The sequence below is a fragment of the Palaemon carinicauda genome, chromosome 14 (genome assembly GCF_036898095.1).
Source record: "Palaemon carinicauda isolate YSFRI2023 chromosome 14, ASM3689809v2, whole genome shotgun sequence".
In the NCBI taxonomy this organism is placed as follows: Eukaryota; Metazoa; Arthropoda; class Malacostraca; order Decapoda; family Palaemonidae; genus Palaemon; species Palaemon carinicauda.
In genome coordinates this window covers 110,907,173-110,927,870 of record NC_090738.1, presented here as the reverse complement: position 1 = coordinate 110,927,870, position 20,698 = coordinate 110,907,173, and the positions used below count along the sequence as shown (strand labels likewise).

The 20,698-nt window shown below is 44.7% G+C and overlaps 1 protein-coding gene across 2 annotated transcripts in view; it reads left to right on the top strand.

Annotated features, from left to right (window-relative positions):
* Positions 1–20,698, top strand: part of LOC137653613 (protein TRC8 homolog) — a 77,933-nt gene that overhangs the window by 50,122 nt on the left and 7,113 nt on the right. For both annotated transcript variants that reach the window (XM_068387167.1, XM_068387166.1), the window contains exon 2: positions 8,354–8,532. In XM_068387167.1, coding sequence (XP_068243268.1) covers positions 8,391–8,532 — 142 coding nt within the window. In that variant the 5' untranslated portion in view covers positions 8,354–8,390. The remainder of the gene's footprint in view (positions 1–8,353; positions 8,533–20,698) is intronic.

Below are 20,698 nucleotides of genomic sequence, written 5' to 3'. Positions count from 1 at the left end.
CCACTCTGTGGAAGAGCTTACCAAGGGAGTCCCTCTTGAGAGACTCTCTAGCTGGCAAGTGACTTTCTCGGCGACAGAGATCCTAAGCCAGGAGAAGGTTGCGAAGTGTGCCATGCAGGCTACTTCGTGGCTGGACATCTGGCTGTGGTCTCTTTGCATCCTGTTGCGATCCGGAGACCTGTCTAAGGAGAGCACCAGGAAGGCCCTGGAGACCTTCCTCCTCTCGGGCACCCGCACCATTGAGTTTCTGGCCCACCAAGTCTCGAACTTGTGGGCCAATTCGATCCTGAAACGACGTGATGCGGTGGCAGAGAGGTTCCACGCGAAGGTCCCAACCGTCAAGATCAGCAGGCTCCGACATTCTTCCATTTTGGGGAAGAATTTGTTTGAGCCTAAAGACGTGGAACAGGCAGCCGGGAGGTGGAGGAAGTCCAACCAGGACTCCCTCCTTCATAGGGCTCTTACATCGAAGCCCTATAAACCTCCGGCACCTCAACAACCTCGCCCGTCCAAGACGACGAAACCGGCTGTGGCAGCAAAGACAACGGCGTCGAAGCCCTTTCCTGTCAAAGACAAGAAAGGCAAAAAGTCGTCCAGGGGAGGCAAGAATCCTAGAGGGAGTGGCCGAGGCCACAAACGCTAGGATTAGCAATCCCCCTGCATGTCCACCAGTGGGGGGATGCCTTCAAAGTTGCGCAGACAGGTGGCAGCAACTCGGGGCCGATTCCTGAACGATTTCCGTAATCAGTCAGGGATATCGCATCCCGTTCATAACATCTTTACCTCCCCTGACAGCGGATCCAGTGTCGTTGAGCTCCTTTGCCATGGGATCGGCAAGGGGGCAAGCCCTACGGGCAGAAGTCGAGACCATGTTAAAGAAGGGCGCTCTCCAGGAGGTTGTCGACGGTTCCCCAGGCTTCTTCAGTCGACTCTTTCTTGTAAAGAAGGCGTCTGGAGGCTGGAGACCAGTCATCGACCTCTCAGCCCTGAACAGGTTTGTCAAACAAACCCCGTTCAGCATTGAGACGGCGGACACGGTCAGACTTGCGGTGAGACCACAAGACTTCATGTGTACACTGGACCGGAAGGACGCGTACTTCCAGATCCCAGTCCATCTGTCTTCAAGGAAGTACTTAAGATTCAGCCTAGACAACAAGATCTACCAGTTCATGGTGCTGTGTTTCGGTCTCTCCACAGCACCTCAGGTATTCACCAGAGTGTTCACCCTGATTTCTTTGAGGGCACACAGGATCAGCATCCGTCTCCTCAGTTATCTGGACGACTGGCTGATCCTGGCAGACTCGGAGTCGACCCTTCTTCGACACCGAGACAAGCTTCTGGGACTTTGCCAAGATCTAGGGATCATGGTAAATCTCGAGAAGTCTTCTCTGCTTCCAACTCAGCGACTGGTATATCTAGGCATGATCTTGGACACCAATCTCCACAAAGCCTTGCCATCAGACGACAGGATAGCAAGGCTGAGGAGGGTCGCAGATCCTTTCCTCAGACGAGAAGAACTCTGTACCAACCGTGTGTCACACAATTGTACATAATTATTTTGTATATATTATGCTTGTATCTGTGCTCTTCCCTCGCACTAAAAAGAACCTGAATGATCATGTCTCCGGTTTTGCTCTGTAATATTGTCTGTCTCTGTTGCCTTGAGGTTTTGTATATAAAGGAGAGTGTTCCTTAATAAACAACTCAGTTGATTGCATCCTGCCTTTGAGTTCACAACCCTCTCTCGGCTCGTCACATTGGTGACCCCGGAGTGACTTGCTCCTCCCGCCTTCCCCCCCTCCACCTCTCACCGTTACTATGACGCCGTCAACGCATACCTTCTGCAGCAGTACTCGCCGTCGCCAGCCGCCCATTTAGCAACGCCTTTTCAGCTCTCTCAACAACCGTTGGGGGACCAAAGGGCTTCGCTCACCCTCGGGAAAATGACCAGTATCACTCGCCTACAACCTGCCGCAGACAGCTCTCCTCGTGAAGTGAACCTACTTCGTGCCCTTATGGACAGCCACTTCATGACCTTCAAACCTCCATCAATGCCTCCACTCGTGACGTAGAGGACACCTATACAACTTCAACTGGAGCTGACGTGAATGCCGTAGGACACACGCCTATGAATGCCGTAGGCCTATGAATGCCGTAGGACACACTCGCCTATGAATGCCGTAGGACACGCCTATGAATGCCGTAGGACACACACGCCTATGAATGCCGTAGGACACACTCGCCTACCCCGTGACGAGCCGGAGTGGCAACACAGCCACCCATCATCCACCACTCGCTCGCACCCCAACCATCGACTTCTACAGCCACTCACTGCCGCTAATCGGCGCAGTTTTTACTACTTCCTCTCCAGATTCAGGGCACCTATTTAACATGTTCAGTATGTCATTTTTAGAGGGGGAGCCATGTACCAACCGTGTGTCACACAATTGTACATAATTATTTTGTATATATTATGCTTGTATCTGCGCTCTTCCCTCGCACTAAAAAGAACCTGAATGATCATGTCTCTGGTTTTGCTCTGTAATATTGTCTGTCTCTCGAACATGTTTTGTCCTGTTGCCTTGAGGTTTTGTATATAAAGGAGAGTGTTCCTTAATAAACAACTCAGTTGATTGCATCCTGCCTTTGAGTTCACAACCCTCTCTCGGCTCGTCACAACTCCCAGCCCAATCGTGGTTACGTCTCCTTGGTCACCGTTCTTCACTGGCCCGTCTAGTTCCAAATGGTCGCCTCAGGATGAGATCCCTGCAATGGCGACTAAAGTCCCGGTGGAATCAAGGACACGATTCCCCGGACATCTTGGTCCCTATGGGCCCTGCTGAACGGACGGACCTTCAATGGTGGGTGACGGACAAAAACCTACGAAAGGGAGTGGATCTTCTCGTCCTCCCCCCGGATTTGATGCTGTTCTCGGACGCTTCAAAAAAAAAAAGGTGGGGGCCCATGTTCTGAACCACGGGACCTCAGGCCTCTGGTCAGAATCAGAAAAGTGCCTCCACATAAACCTGCTAGAAATGAAGGTCGTATACCTGGCACTTCAACAGTTCCAACAATACCTGGCGGGTTACTCCGTGGTGGTGATGAGCGACAACACCACGGTAGTGGCTTACATCAACAAGCAGGGAGGTACCTTTTCAGAGCAGCTATCCCATCTTGCAGTAGAGATACTGAGATGGACCGAAGTTCACTCGATTCCACTATCAGCTCGCTTCATTCCAGGCAAGAGGAATGTGCTCGCCGACAGTCTGAGCAGGGTATGTCAGACAGTGAGTACCGAGTGGTCTTTGGATCGTCTAGTAGCCAACAAAGTCCTGACTTTGTGTGGTTCCCCGACGGTGGATCTGTTCGCGACAGCTTTGAATTTCAAGCTTCCGCTGTACTGCTCCCCAGTCCCGGACCCCAAGGCACTCTGGCAAGATGCCTTCCAACAACGGTGGGACAACATCGACATTTACGCCTTTCCCCTGTTCTGTCTGATGAGAAGGGTACTCAACAAGACCAGAATATCGGTCAACCTTTCAATGACCTTGATAGCTCTGCTATGGCATCACGCAGAGTGGTTCCCGGACCTTCTGCAGCTCCTGACGGATCTCCCGAGAGAACTTCCTCCTCGACACGAGCTACTCAGACAACCACATGCCAACATCTTCCACAAAGCCGTAGCATCGCTGCGGCTTCACGCCTAGAGACTATCCAGCGTCTCCTCAAAGAGAGAGGCTTTTCGCAACAAGTTGCGGAAAGGATGTCTGGACACTTGCGAAAGTCATCCGCAGGGGTCTACCAGGCAAAGTGGAGAGTCTTCTGTGGTTGGTGTCGTGGAAGGGATATCTCTCCACTCGATGCCGCTATACCGGCAATAGCGGAGTTTCTCGTGTATTTGCGGGAAGAAATGCGCCTTTCAGTCTCGGCAGTGAAAGGCTATCGCTCAGCCTTAAGTCTTGCCTTCAGGCTCAAAGGAATGGACATTTCCTCTTCGCTGGAACTTTCTCTACTCATACGAAGTTATGAACTTACCTGCCCTCAGTCGGAAGTGAGACCTCCTCCATGGAACGTGGTTCGAGTCCTCAGGTCTCTTAAGAGACCTCCTTTCGAACCATTACGCCAGGCTTCTGATCGCCACCTAACTTAGAGGACGGTGTTCCTACTTGCTATGGCCTCGGCCAAGCGAGTTAGCGAACTTCATTGTCTCTCGTATGAAATCGCCCATTCAAGGGGATGGGGGGAGGTAACGTTCAGATTCGTCCCTGAGTTTGTTGCTAATACTCAAAATCCGGGAGTGCCGGACCCTCGGTTCGACTCTTTCCGGATTTCGAGTCTCCGTTCTGTAACAGATGACCCAGACCATCTCCTACTGTGCCCAGTAAGGAGTCTGAGGCTCTATCTTAAGAGAACAGCTGCAATTCGTCCTCGGGTGCAAGCATTGTTCGTGAGCATGGGAAGGAGGAAGAGGTCACTAAGAATACAATCTCAGCGTGGATTCGCAGGGTTATCCATCATACCCTGAATCCCGACCATCCTCCGTCGCGTCGCCCTAGAACACATGATGTCAGAGGCATTGGTACGTCCCTGGCATTCAAGAAGAATTACTCAGTGACGCAGGTTTTACAAGCAGGGGTTTGGAAGCGTCAAACGACCTTCACAGCCCACTACCTGCAAGACGTGACCCACAGGAGGCTCGATACATTTTCTATCGGCCCTGTGGTGGCTGCACAAAAGCTGGTTTAAACCTCAGGCACCTTAATGGAGAAGTAGCAGAAGGTTGAGGGCATTTTTACCCAGTTTTAGTCTGCATGAATGAAAAGGTATGCCTGGCCCTTATTCTTTTCTTCATTCTCCCCTCTCTTGGGGAAAGCAGCATCCTGGGTCCTCTGCACAGCTGACCTCAAACCACTGCAGGTAAACCATGTTTCCTTGTGTTCCTAGTATTAAGATAATACTGTCACGTCCCCATACCTTTACGAGGTGGTATTGGGAACGTTCTATCCTAGAATTCCATCTAAAGGACTTCAGGTTAACTTCCTAGGACGAGTCACACTTCATTCCTTCACTCAAAAGCTTACGTAGGCCGCGGTCCTTGCAGAGCAAGGCACTTGCGAGGTGCAGGGACTCCTTATCTTGAGCACTGACACACTCAGATACTGAGTCCCCGGGCAAAAAGACAAAAGCCAGTAACTGCTGGGACTTACCACCCTACCTAAGGGTTAAGGCACCCATATTAAATAGCGTGGTTTGTATTTCGGTTATGGAACAAATGACAAATTCGTAGATAATTTGTATTTTTCCTAACCATACAAACCTTAGTTATTTAATCAAACTTGCCCGCCAGCCCTGTCCCCCGGAAAGTCCTACCTCTAAGCAAAGTGATCTAGTCACAGGTGTGTGAGTGGGGGAGGGGTAGCTAGCTACCCCTCCCTACCCCCTCGCTAACTAGCGAGGGGGTAGTAAACCCTCGTTAAAATTCTAATAGCTTGTCATTTCAGCTACGCCGAAAGTAATACTCATATTAAATAGCTAAGGTTTGTATGGTTAGGAAAAATACAAATTATCTACGAATTTGTTATTTTTATGATAAAACAAAGTTTTATGAATACTTACCTGGCAGTTATATATATATATATATTAAGTCCCACCCACCACCCCTCAGGAGACAGGTCGGACAAGATATGATCTGAGGAACAGAAAACGGGAATGATTCCAAGAACCACCCTGTAAGGGTTGTTAACCACCTAACCAGACAACCACCACTCGGCGGTTGCCGCGAGTTTTGAAAAATCTGCCGGACGACAGAGACTATAGCTATATATATATATATAACTGCCAGGTAAGTATTCATAAAACTTTGTTTTATCATAGAAACTTCATTTTTAAAACCCGGTAAGGACAAGTTTTTAGCAGCAAACTATCGACCTATTGCATTGACATCTTGTTTATTCGGTGTTGGTTTAGATTGCAGACTCCCTAACTCTTTAGCCTCTCAGACTGCAAGCCATATAGGGCACTCAACATACTTTGAGCTGCACCCAGAATCTCCTCAACGTTATGGCTTTCGGACGAAACAATTATTAGACAGTCTTGATATAATTAGAGTTAAGGTTCTTCCATTTAATGTATCATCAACGCCTCCAAGAAAATTACCAGAGGTATCTTTTTGTATATACTTTATTGGAGTTAAGAAGAATATGACCGACTTAAAATCCAGGTCTCTTTTTATGGAACATGTTGTAGAACATCGGGGATTGACTTTTGTATATGCTGATGGCTCCAAATCTGATGCTGGTGTTGGATTTGGAGTACATAGTAATGGTTTTAATTGTAGAGGTGCACTTCCTCTAACAGCTTCCATATCTGCTGCCGAACTGTATGGCATACTAACCACTATTGAGAAAATAGCATTGGAGAAGGAGGGTAATTTTACCATTTTTAGTGATGCAAGGAGTATCCTTCAAGCTTTAGAAGTTTTTAATTCTAGTAACCCTTTAGTTTTAAAGATTTTAGAATGGCTTTTTATTATTAGACTGAGAGGTATAATGGTTCGATTTTGTTGGGTTCCAGCACATGTGGGTGTGTCTGGGAATGAGAAGGCAGATTCACTGGCGAAGAATGCTGCATCTGAGTTGCTACCAAGCCCATTCCCTGTAAGGATTTCTACCTAACATCAAGAAATTGTTTTGCAATAAATGGCAACAGCACTGGGATAGTCTAGATGGCAATAAAATGAGAGAAGTAGCAAATGTCACATCTCCTTGGAGGTATAATATGATGCCCCAAAAATGGGAGATGTCTCTTTGTCGTCTCTGTATTGGTCACACTCAGTTGGCACATGAGTTTCTGCTGAAGGGCCAGCACCAACCGTATTGCGACGACTGTTTAGTACCTTTAACAGCGAGGCATTTGTTGATCGAATGCTCCAATTATAATAACTTAAGAAATAGATATCTATTTAAGGCTTGAGGTGAGGATGGCAGGTTCATCCTTGTCAAGATTCTTGGACATGATGTGTCCTACTATGCGAGCCGCATTTTTAGATTTATTTCAGAAGCAGGTCTTCTGAAAATTATTTAACTTCTATAATGACATTCAACTTTTATGGTTTTAATTGAATATTCTTTTATTTTTTACATAAAATAAATGATATCGCCATCAATGACCTCAGATGTCAGGATGCCTGTAAACTTTAAATCAATCAATCAATCAGGTAGAAAGAACATCGTAGCAGACAGACTTAGGAGGATGCAGATGGTTGGCTCAGAGTGGTCTTTGAATTTTTGAATAGCAACCTAGATCTTGACTTTGTGGGGTTCACTGATAAGCAACCTATTCACAACTTCGCCTAACCACAAGCTCCCAGTTTACTGCTCACCTGTGCCATACCCAGAAGCAGCTTTCGAGTACGCATTCCAGCATCTATGGGATGGCATCGACGTATGTGCTTTTCTGCTATTCTACTTGATGTTTGTTCTAAATTGGGTTCGAGCCACTCCCAACCTTAACATGACTCTAGTGGTTGTTTCAGTTCCACTGAAGATATTTCAGTAATTTAAAGTACTCAGGTTTGTATAGCCAAGAAAAATACAAATTACTTTAAAAATTTGGTATGTTAGAACCTTATTGATCTTATTGAAAAAGTCATGAGAAATGGTAAATTGGGAGAATCAGGAGCATTGAACTTGCTTAGAGACTGGACGGTTGGGAAATTAAAACTGTTTGATCTCTAGGGAAATTAAGTTGTAGGTCCTCATGGATGGAAAAGCAAAGCAAATTTGGACAACATATATTAAGAGATGCTTTGGCAGAAGATGAGATCAGGGTAATACATTTTCTCATACCGTTGTTGAGAAAACATCTTTATTGCAATACTGTATAGAGATGCAGTACTTTCCAGCAGATCTCAAAGAAGTCCAGATATAAGTATATGGACTTATTTCTTTTCATTCTTACCTCATAAGTAAGTTATCTAAAGTTACAGAGAATTTAAGGCTAAGTGATATTTAACCACGGTGAGGGTTGATTCTATAACTAAAATGCAAAGAACAGAATAAAGATGGAAGCTCAGTAGGCATAATTCTTCCTTATAAGTCCATCCTCTCAATATAAGTATGTTTAGATAATTCTGTTAACTATAACCATTAGTTGACTGCATAATTGATACTCTATATAAGGGATTTTGACGAAGGAAAAATCTATTTTTGGGAAGAGGGCTGATACTCTATATAATTTTTTGGTTAAGATAATTTACAAATGTTTGTATACTGTACTGTATTTATGTTGTATTATCTGACTAATGTCACTTGTTCCTTTCTATTAAGCTTTGTTCATATTTTATTCAATTCAGTGACTATTCAGACTTCCTGCGCGATGAGAATCCATTCATGAATGCTGAGGGCTTTGGTCATCTTGGGGGTGACGAGAAGATTTTTCCAGTAGAAAATGAGACCATTTGGAATATGGATGAATATTCTTTTATCACATCCATTACACCTGCGATTGCCAGAATATTGATGTTTGTGTTTAGTGAGTATAATTTTTACTTGAGCTCTTTCCTTAAAGGTTTCATATATTTTGATAGCATAATAAAATTGCTGCTTTGTCCAATATATCACATGATGAGAATTATCATTAATATGTTTCATGAAGATATGAAATTTCGAAAACAATATACCGTACTGTAAATTGTTTTAGGCAAAGTTCTAACTTAATAGTGTCCATTTTCTTTGTCATGGAAAGCTCTTGAACAAAATTCTCTTCTGAAGTGAGAAGAATGTCAATACTGTTAGGTGAGTAGCTCTCATACGCAGCCACATCTATAGAGTTATGGCTATCAGCCAAGATACCTTCTTTTCATAGTTAAGTGTTTAACAACTGGAATGTGGGATGGGGGAAATCCTCAATAGGTATTTAAATACTAATTATTCAAAACAGTAAATTATATTTCATTACAAACTCATAACTCATGTAATTTGTCAAGCCTGCTGATTGATAATTGATAGATTTGATTGATGTATGAGATAAGAGATATAAGCTAACTTTTTTCATCAAAATAAAGTTGCATTTCTGGGTCGAGGCCGTGCAGTGGAAATAAGAGGATTATGTATATTGTATAGAGTGTGGATGTATATGTCAACATCTAGAGGTATACATTGTGTGGGTTGTAGAGGGAGATAACACGGTAGTCAACAGCATTTAAGATACCAGAATACGAGTGAGGGGAAAAATAAGAAAAAGAATGATATTGTACAACTTGCCTGAAGCCTTTCCCAGAAACATTATTTAACCCTTTTACCCCCAAAGGACGTACTGGTACGTTTCACAAAACTCATCCCTTTACCCCCATGGACGTACTGGTACGTCCTTGCAAAAAACTGGTATATAAATTTTTGTTGCATATTTTGGATAACTTTTTGAGAAACTTCAGGCATTTTCCTTAAAGAATGAGACCAACCTGACCTCTCTATGACAAAAATTAAGGCTGTCAGAGCAATTTAAGAAATATGTATAGCAAAATGTGCTTGAAAAAAAAAACCCTGGGGTTAAGGGTTGGAAAGTTCCAAATAGCCTTGGGGTAAAAGGGTTAACTGCTGTACTGCTACCACCACAGGGTTCAAAAGATATAAGTTCAACCACCTGAGGGGTATTTCTCTTCAAAATAATCTGTGAATTTTAGCTGATACCTCCAATAACCTGCAATTGGTATCAGTGTCTAAAGCAACTATAAAAGTTCTGTGCAATAGGTGTGGCTTATTTTCTGTGCCAAAACTTCACTTTGGAAGGCTAATTTTCTGTGCCAAAACTTCACTTGGGAAGCCTCATCTTTTCTCACATAGGCTTTTAAGATCGTCATGAGCCAATTTAAAAGAATATTTTTAGCAACTGACTTCTTTATAAAAGTATATCAACAGAAAAAGTAACTGTGTGCCCTCAGAAGTCTCACATTTTGCAAAAATATAACTAAAAAATTGGATGAAAAAAAATATAATTAATTGCAATGAAGGTAAACACCTGGGCTTGTAGCATTTTGCTTTTTCAAATGGCGTTTCACCTTGGCTTGAAATAATAATAATGATAATAAGTGGAAGGTCCCGTAATCTTTGTGACAGTCACTGGTTAAAGACAAACCAATAGCTTCCCAGACCTCAGTGAGAATGACTGTACACTGCAATACATTACATGACAATGTGTGGAACTCACTAAATTGACATGATGAGCTGTCTTAAATATAAGATCTAGTTAAGAAGCTTGTCTGTTACTTTAGATAGATCACAAAAGCATGGAAATAACCCTTGTAGGAGGCTTATTAGTACAATACTGTATAATGTTTGTAGAAATGCTGGTAATAAGGCTTCACTATTAAAAGGAAACAAAAGGTTTATGCCTTAGGATTTAAAAATCAGGGAAAGTGTAGACTTGTAACATTTTATTGCAAATGCAATTGTAGACTTGTAACATTTTATTGCAAATGCTAACAATCTTCTCCTTCCAAGGAATTACAGTATAATGAAATCCACTCTATATGGAGCAGTGCCCAGAACAGGATTAATTTGCTCCTATGCGTATTCAAACCTTTTGTCCTTTAAAATGTGAAATAATGAATAAGTCTTCAGCAGAGCCGGAATGACTGTGGAATTCGTTAATGAGGTAGTTGAAGACAGGTGGTGATTGCTTGTGAGTAGCCCTGCCCCCGCACTTTTCGGAAGTTTTTCACTTTTGACCTAGACCGCAACAAGCACTGTGAATGTACTTTTATTTTTGAGTACCAATTTTCGTTGTTTTATAAAAAATGTTGGTTCGTGGATTCTTAAATTTGTGGATTTCCGTTTTGGAACTTTTACCTTTTTGGTTATTAGTTGAACCCCAACTATGATAAAGCGTTCATTTGCAATGCTTTGCTTTTATTCATTTATTAAAGATTTTAATAATTAATGTAATGCATTGTTATTTATTGATGAAAATATTAAAATAAATATGAAATAAAAAACAATGATTTTAATTTTATTTTTATTCAGAAAATATATGAAAAATTCAATATATAGACAAAAAAATATGAAAAAAATAAACTGTAGTAATCTCTGAAAATGACTAAACCTACAAAAGAAAAAAGATAATTATTATAATGCACACCAAAATAAAACATATTCACAATAACAAATAAAAATAATTAGTAATCCACAATGGTTTAGAAAATGTAGGTCACCAACACAAATCGAATGTGTGTCCAAGTTCAAAACCAAAATCTAACAGTGTATAAAAATTTTCGTTGGATTTGTAAATTTGTGGATTCGCCCACCCACGAAGACCACGAAAATTGGTACACCACGAACAAAAATACTTTCACAGTATGGAAGTACTGTTGTGCCCTTACCAAAATATTTCATCTTTTTTTTTTCTTTTTCTTGCAGGAAATGAATTTTGGCTATGCTTGTGAATTATGGTTCTGAAATAAGAATTTCGTGCTTACTGGGGAAAAGGCGGACGTTGCAACCGGTTAATGGCTAAACCAGCTGTAGATCTACGCTCTTTGCTTCTAGTAGGGCTCATGATTGCTCATGTGTGCCCCCATGTGGGTCGTAGCCTTCTGTGCAGTAGCAGGTGTATGCCATGAAGGGAAGGAAGAGAGTTAAACCATCTCTTGAGTCTGTCTTGGCAACACCCAAAATTGCACCTAAGTCTTTCTCCTCTTGTGTTCATTCATTGAATATGTCTTCTACCGCCACTCTGAGCATAAGCCTATGGCTCAGTCCTAGGGCAGTTTGTGTCAGGAGCAAGGAGCCCTCAGATCTATGTTGGCAGGCTTTACAGGTTTTGGTGGAGTGTGGGGTACCTCCAGTTATCGCTGCATCCTATTGGAATTTGGATATGCCTCTGTGTTATCCCGTTGATGTGCAGACTGTTGCCGATGAGTTTGACCTAAGGAAGGCTAAAACTAAGGCTAACATGCCCCCAGTCTCACGAGTGCCAATGACTCCAGTGGTGTTCCCAGTGGTGCCTCCTCCTGAGCCAAATAAGGACTTTTAAGTATTGTCCTATACTGTAACGCCAGTGACAGCGCCAGCACGAAAAACTCAGACGCTTGTGGGTGCCTAGCCTATAGTTGGGCGTAAGTCAGCTCTGTGTCCGAGAGTGTTTTTGTTCCGTAACTGGAATATAAATCTATGCTATTTATAAGGGTATTACTTTCGGCGAAGCTGAAAGGACGAGCCATTAAAATTTTAGCAAGGGTTAACTACCCATCCTGCTAGATAGTGGAGGGTGGGTGGGTTAGCTAGCTACCCCTCTCACTCACACACTTGTGACTGTGCTTCATTTTGCTTTTGGCTTGGAGGGAGAGCAATTGTTACTGCTCTTCCTCCTTGCTTATTTTGGACTCTCATTAGTCTTTGTCTTTTTAACTTATGTTTTTCTTCTTTATATATGAAAACATTCTTGATGTTTTTATATATATATATTGTAAGCTTTCTTTACTGTGCATGTTGCTGTGTGTGTGACAGCATAGTACGGCGGGTTCTCAAGGACGGAGAACCTTCCCTTCTGACCTTTCTCCATTGGACATTGGTCATCTCGTTAGCAGATAGCCTTCCGCGTATCTTGGCCCCCGCCGCAGGGGAATTGTCATCGTGTGAATACTCCTCCGTTTGGCTGTTGTCGTCGCCTTCCCCTCAATGTGTTCTTAGAAGGAATCTGCTGGGGGAAGGCAGTGTGGCCCTCTCAGAGCTTGACTTCAGTCTTGCTCTTTCTCAAGGGCATAACCGCTCACTTTTTGTGGGCAGCTGGCAGGATATTCTGTGGGGGTAACACCTTTCCCGTTCATGGGTTAGGTTGTGCTTCTGAATAGTTTTCTTCATAAATCAAGTAAAATTGTAACTTGTGATTCAACATTTCAGCTTCGTCTCCCTGGGAACCCCCTTCCCTCTGGAGGGTTGAGTGGTTCTCCTGAGTAGTTAATTTCCTCAGCTGAATTAATTAATTGTAATTCTTGTTTTGTTAGTTTTTTACGCTGCCGTTCTCCTTCCGTCTATATCGGCCAGCAAATGGAGTGTGCAGTCCTTAATTTGTGTCTGCTCTCTCAGTGGACACCTTTCCCGTCCACGGACTAGGTGCTCCTCCCAAGGAAGTTTTTTGTTACATAATTTGTTTTATTTTTCCTCAGTTAACGTTACAGTTCTTCTTCATTCGGCTAAGATAGCCGATGTAGAAGAGGAGAGCCTTTTGTTCCATGGGAATCTGCTGTGACTGTGCCATCACTTTCCTGTTCTCCAGCATCTGTGGCAGCTCTTGATCAACACGTTAACCTTGAGGAACTAGTTCCGGCTATGTTTTCTCAGGTAGCACTCAATGCAGGTCTTCAATTTGAACAAGTCTTGTTGATGGGAAGCAAAGAGCACTGCCCGGCGGTCCGCCTCCAGGGGTTGGACTACTTTCCCTTCCGAGGGAGAGTTTTCCTCCCCAGGTGTTGAGCTGGTTCTCCCTTCTGAAGGAGAACTTCCCTTCATCATCTGTGTTGCCTCTCATGTGGGTGATCATCTCTCTCGTTTGTGAGAGAGGTGTGGAAGTAGGTGTCCTTTTGTTATGTACCAGGTTTTGTGGCAAAAACTCAGAAATTGTCTGTGCACAACCCTAGGTTTGACTTTTTCTCCTTTTTCTTTCTAATTGAAATGTTGGGTCGAGATACGAAAGTAGATGCTTTTGTGTCTTGTGAAGACTCTGCTGTGCTATCTGAAGAGGACCTAACCCTCAGGGCTGGGACTCTTTCTTAGTACTGGCAGGACCAAGAAGATGTGTCAAGGAACAAGATCTCTTTCTGGCTTTACGAGACGATCTGTAAAGCATTCGCCTTGACTGCCTGACAGGGAAGAGGTACTGGTTAGGATCAGAGGTCATAAAGTCAGGGGTGTAGGCCCCACCCTAGCCTTTAAGGTGAATCTTTCAATAAGCCAAGAGTTGAAGGCTTGGGTTGGAAATGCCAGCCCACCTTCATGGTCTTCTATGTATGGAACTACTCCCACAAGTCCCTTGACACCTTTGTTCTTGGTCATGTGGTGGCTGCTCAGCTAGTTTTGTAGCCAGCCTAACTCCCACATGGGACAGTAAGCATCTTGTCCATGGTAATGCATCGATATTAGTCTGAAAGGAAAGGTAGAATAACTTACTCTTCTTCATTTTTCGGCCTCCTCTCCTGGTAATGAAGATTTAATCGCTGAATATGACGATGTCTGTAAGCTACACTTTGAAGCCCCATACTCTAAAATCTAGGTCTAGGGGGATGGTGGAATATACCAGCGCATTGATCATCATACCCCAGGTATATTATCCCTCCTTTAACCACATAGCAATCTTCTCGGACAGGCCAGGCCTTACCAGCCTATTCATTCCTATAATATACAGATTGGAGGTTGCTGGAGTCATCTCTTTGTTCCCGTGCAGGGCCAGGTAGATTTAAACTTCCAGCTGAGAAAAAGAACCAGCCACTTTTGAATCTAGGGCTTTCCGTCCCGCCAATCAGTGAGTCTCCTCATTTAAAAGGAAGAAAGGTTTGTATCCTACTTAAAATAATAAAAGGTTTGTAAACACGTAGAAACAAATGACAAAATTTTTAAGGATTTTGTATTTTTCCTATTGATACAAACTTGTCCTTTTAAGTCAAACTTCCCACCTTCAGCCTTGAGCTGAAGGTGAAAATTGAAGAATTTCCAACAGGTGGGGCCACGGCTGTTCATCCGTGCTCACCAGCTGTTGTTAACTATCTTGTTAATGAATCCTACGGCAGTTCCATCTTAACTGAAGACATGTTCAATAATTTAAAGGACTCAGGTATGTATAGTTAGGAAAAGTACATATTACTTTTTTAAATACTGTACTCCCATTATGCCAGACACAGTGGTATCTCCTCTGTAATTGTTATAAATATAATTGACACTATAAAGCTTAGAGATTGTTTTGATTCTCTTAGAAAATCTTGCCCCCCTAACACTAGATAATGTACACATGAGAAGATAGATTTTTCCAGTTTTTAATGGAATAAGGAACAAGGGGGAAGTAAGGGTGGAGTAGAAGCAACTTTTATTTGGGTGGCTCACAGTTTTTCCACTAGTAAAGCCAACAGATCAAAGAATCCTTCAAGATTTATTCACAGAGAAGCTGTTAAGGAGCATGACTAACGTCCTCTGGCTTGGAATTTTTAATACTGTATTCATATTACAGTACAGGTATTACATTTTCGACTTGGAGTAATTCATATTTAATTTTTCAAATACATATTTTATTGACAACAATTAATGCTAAATAGTCCTTTTTACTTATTTATGCAAGCTCGTGTGGTCCTGTACATAATCCTTTTCTATTATGGGTACGCATTTATTTACTCATCAAAATTGCAGGAAAAGCTATTTAGTTTAGTATCCCTTATACAGTAATTCCACCATTTTCTCTTGATTTGCTGAGAAATGTATTATCCATTTGCTGATACAGTATATCATGAGATATTCATAAATAAACGTTTGCTGCACGTATGTTCCTCTTAATTTTTTGACTTTTAATTTATATATTTACAAATTTTATTTTCAATATTAAACTTAGCCGGTGATTATATAAGCTGCAGCTCTGCTGCCCGACAGAAAAACTCTACGTTCAAAATACGCCAGCGATCGCTATGCAGGTAGGGGGTGTACATCAACAGCGCCATCTGTCGAGCAGGTACTCAGTACTCAATGTAAACACAGAACTCAATTTTCTCTTTGTCGTGCCACCGGCAAGACCTACTAAATTCGCTGTTGCTTACTGGATTGGTTTTCACATATTTTGGTGAAGTACACATTTCTAGTTATTAGCTTTCGCTTTGCAGACGTTATCTTCAATACATCCTTGCATTCTTTTATTGATTTTGGATTATTTGTTGACGACTTTGGATAGATTTTGAATTCCCCTTTGACTAATTCAAGATGGCTGACCCTTCTCAAGTCCCTAAATTCAGGAAATGTAATGCTAGGGACTGTTCAAGGCGTCTTCCGAAGGCCTCTATCGATCCTCACACCGTTTGTTCCAATTGTCGGGATAAGACCTGTCAATTGGAAGATCGATGTGAGGAATGCGTTGGGCTTTCGGAATTCGATTTCATCGAATTCCAGAAATACACACGTAGGCTAGAGAGAGATAGAGTCAGGAGAAATTCATCTCGCTCCGTTGATTTTTCCTCTCCTCATGCCCCACAACCTATTCCTTCCCCTGTAGTGGTTGCTCCTGATCCCCCTTCTAGCACTCAACAACCTTCGATGGCAGATATGATGCGTGCCATCCAGGCTCTGGGTGAGAGAGTCGAGTCATTGGCGAGTGACCGTAACCAACTCATGGGAGACGTCAAGGAGTTGAAGTGTAAGAGTGCAGTGGGTAGTGACAAAGTGAGTGGTAGTGTTGTGGAAAGTGTTGTAGATAGTGTTGCGCTTGAGGGTTTGTCTGTTCGTGCCTGTCGTCCTCCCAGTCCGGGACCTCTTGCAAGCTCCCAAGCCCAGGGGAGAAGCAATGTCGTACGACCAAAGGGTTCGAGAGGCTTTAATCAGCGAACAGACGTTCCCTCCGTGGTTTCGGACGTATCTAACCAAGATCGTCCCACCCACAAGAAGACGAGAGAGCCCATTTATTCCTCGTCTGCGGAAGATGTTTCTCTAAAGAAACCATGGACCAAGGTCTCGCGGCCTCTTAAACGCAAGTTGGTCCCTTCCGCGCAAGTCCAACGGCCCAGTTGTAGCCACTGGGTCAGTTCGGACTCGCTGCAGTCTTCCGATGACTGCACACCTCCTAAGAGAGGCAAAGCGGTACCGCATCAGGCAGTAACACCGTCTGTTGCCGCACCTGCTACTGTAGACCCTAAGTGGTCTTTGCTGCAGACCATGCAGACACAGTTAACGTCATTAATGCAGGACTTTCGTGCGGAGAAGGTTGACGCTGCACCAACCGCTAGCCTACAACCACCCACGGTTGTGCGTCCAGTGGACGCTGAGGCTACCTTCTCCCGCACTCCAGCTGTGAGAGTCCCGCCACCCATGCGTTCCAGTGTACCCTGCCAGCCGCATGTTGACGTTCAGCGACGCACGGAACCTTCCGTTGACGTTCGCGAGTTACAACAACAACCTAAGTTGTTTTGTTTTGACGCGGTGCGTCAACCTCCGCAACCCAGTGTGGTTACCACTACTCGCCCACAGCAGACTAGACAGTCTGGAGTAGACGCTTTGCGCCCCCGCGCTGCTATGGTTTTTGCCAGCTCACAGACTGGGCAACAGTTCCATGACGTTGCGTCCGGTTCAGTCACGCATGCACCCGTGCTGCCGGACTCAGCTGACCAGCCAATTCCTACTCCTTTGCCGCTTCCTCCTCAGTATTCAGATGATGGACTCTCTGATGATGACGACGCTGCACACATTGACGACCCGCATACGGACATCGACGAACCCAAGACCACGCAACCCTCCTTGGACTTTAGGAAAGTTCTTGCACTATTCAGGGAGATGTATCCTGATCAGTTTGTTTCTGCGGCCCCACGCTCTCCTCCATCTGAGTTCGCTTTAGGCACGCAGTCATCCGCGCCTGCCTTTACGAAGCTCGTCCTCGCCCGCTCGTCTAAGAGAGCTTTACGAGTGTTGGGAGAATGGATGCAGTCCAAAAAGCACCTTGGGAAGACAGCATTCACGTTTCCCCCTGCGAAACTCTCTTCCAGATCGAGCGTCTGGTATGCCACGGGAGAAGTTCTCGGCTTGGGAGTTCCTGCCTCTGCCCAGGGCGACTTCTCAAGTCTAGTAGACTCTCCCCGCAGGCTAGCCATGAGACGCTCCAAGATTTGTTGGACTCCTTCAGACTTAGACCATCTGATGAAAGGAGTGTTCAGAGCCTTCGAGGTTTTTAACTTTTTGGATTGGTGTTTGGGAGCGTTGAGCAGGAAGATCTCCCCTTCTGACAAGGAAACTTCCATGCTTATTATGTCCTGCATGGACATGGCCATACGGGACGGTTCCAGTGAGCGTGCGGCTTCGTTCGTTTCCGGGGTCCTCAAGAAACGGGAAAACCTTTGCTCCTTCTTGTCTGCTGGAGTAACACAGTGTCAGAGATCGGAACTTATGTTTGCTCCTCTCTCAAAGTGCCTTTTCCCAGAGGAGTTGATAAAGGAGATTGCTGCCTCCTTGATTCAAAAAGACACGCATGACCTGGTTGCGTCCTCTGCCCGCAAAGCCACCCCTTTGCCTACCGTGTCTAGACCCAGGATGGACACTCCAGCGTCCAGATTCATTCCGCCCTTTCGTGGCAGAGCCTCCAGCAGAGGAGGTGCTCGTGCCGAAGGGAGACGTGGGAATAAGAAGAAAGGTACCAAGTCCTTTAAAGGCAGAGTCTGACTGCCACCTTCTTCAGACAGCAGTGGGAGCCAGACTCAAGAACTTCTGGCAGTCCTGGGAGAAAAGGGGCGCAGATGCACAATCTGTGAAGTTGCTCAGAGAAGGGTACAAGATCCCGTTTGTACGCAAACCCCCTCTAGCAACGTCTCCCATCGATCTCTCTCCCAGGTACAGAGAGGAGGACAAGAGACTAGCTTTGAAGCAAGAGGTGTCTCTCTTACTAGAAAAGGGAGCGGTAGTCAAAGTCCGGGACCATCAATCCCCGGGCTTCTACAACCGTCTCTTCTTAGTGGTAAAGAAGACAGGAGGGTGGAGGCCGGTGCTAGACGTCAGTGCTCTGAATGTCTTTGTCACAAAGCAGACGTTCGCCATGGAGACCACAAAGTCTGTTCTAGCAGCGGTCAGGAAGGAAGACTGGATGGTCTCTTTAGACCTAAGGGACGCTTACTTTCACGTCCCCATCCACCCAGATTCCCAACCTTTTCTGAGGTTCGTTTACGGAAAGGTTTTCTACCAATTTCAAGCCCAGTGCTTTGGCCTAAGCACGGCTCCTCTTGTCTTTACGAAACTGATGAGGAATATTGCCAAATTCCTGCACTTAGCGGACATCAGAGCCTCCCTCTATTTGGACGACTGGCTTCTAAGAGCTTCTTCCAGTCGTCGCTGTCTGGAGAATCTAAAGTGGACTCTAGATCTGACCAAGGAATTGGGTCTCCTGGTCAATATGGAAAAGTCCCAACTGGTCCCATCCCAAACTATAGTGTATTTAGGGATGGAGATTCACAGTCAAGCTTTTCGGGCTTTTCCGTCGGCCCCCAGAACAAGTCAAGCCCAAGGATGCATCCAGAACATGCTAAAGAAGGACCGATGTTCAGTCAGACAGTGGATGAGTCTGATAGGGACGCTTTCATCCCTGGAACAGTTCATTGCGTTAGGGAGACTGCACCTCCGTCCCCTTCAATTTCACCTAGCTGTTCACTGGAAAAAGGACAAGACGCTAGAAGCGGTCTCGATCCCCATTTCCGAGAAGATGAAGTCATCACTGACTTGGTGGAAGGACAACATCAACCTCAGAGAGGGTCTGCCCCTGGCTGTTCAGACCCCCAACCACGTTCTCTTCTCGGACGCATCGGACACGGGCTGGGGTGCGACATTAGACGGTCGGGAATGCTCGGGAACTTGGAACTCGAATCAAAGAACGTTACATATCAACTGCAAGGAGCTACTGGCAGTTCATCTGGCCTTGAAAAGCTTCAGGTCCCTCCTTCTAGGCAAGGTGGTGGAGGTGAACTCAGACAACACCACGGCCTTGGCGTACATCTCCAAGCAAGGAGGGACCCATTCTATGACGTTGTACGAGATCGCAAGGGACCTCCTCACCTGGTCAAGAGATCTAAACCTTTCTCTAGTAACGAGGTTCATTCAAGGCAACATGAATGTCATGGCGGACTGCCTCAGTCGGAAGGGTCAAATCATCCCAACAGAATGGACCCTACACAAGGATGTGTGCAAGAGACTATGGGCCACATGGGGCCAACCTACCATAGATCTCTTTGCAACCTCGATGACCAAGAGGCTCCCAATTTATTGCTCGCCAATCCCGGACCCAGCAGCAGTTCATATAGATGCCTTTCTACTGGATTGGTCCCATCTAGACCTTTATGCATTCCCCCCGTTCAAGATTGTCAACAAGGTACTGCAGAAGTTCGCCTCTCACGAAGGGACAAGGTTGACGTTAGTTGCTCCCCTCTGGCCCGCGAGAGAATGGTTCACCGAGGTACTTCTATGGCTGGTGGACGTTCCCAGAACTCTTCCTCTAAGAGTGGACCTTCTACGTCAGCCACACGTAAAGAAGGTAAACCCAAGCCTCCACGCTCTTCGTCTGACTGCCTTCAGACTATCGAAAGACTCTCGAGAGCTAGAGGCTTTTCGAAGGAGGCAGCCAGGGCGATTGCTAGAGCAAGGAGGACATCCATTCTTAGAGTCTACCAGTCGAAGTGGGAAGTCTTCCGAAACTGGTGCAAGTCGGTATCAGTATCCTCAACCAGTACCTCTGTAACCCAAATAGCTGACTTCCTATTATACCTAAGGAAGGAAAGATCTCTTTCAGCTCCCACAATCAAAGGTTACAGAAGCATGTTGGCAGCAGTCTTCCGTCACAGAGGCTTAGATCTTTCTAACAACAAAGATCTACAGGACCTCCTTAAGTCTTTTGAGACCTCGAAGGAGCGTCGTTTGGCTACACCGGGTTGGAATTTAGACGTGGTACTAAGATTCCTTATGTCAGAAAGGTTCGATCCACTACAATC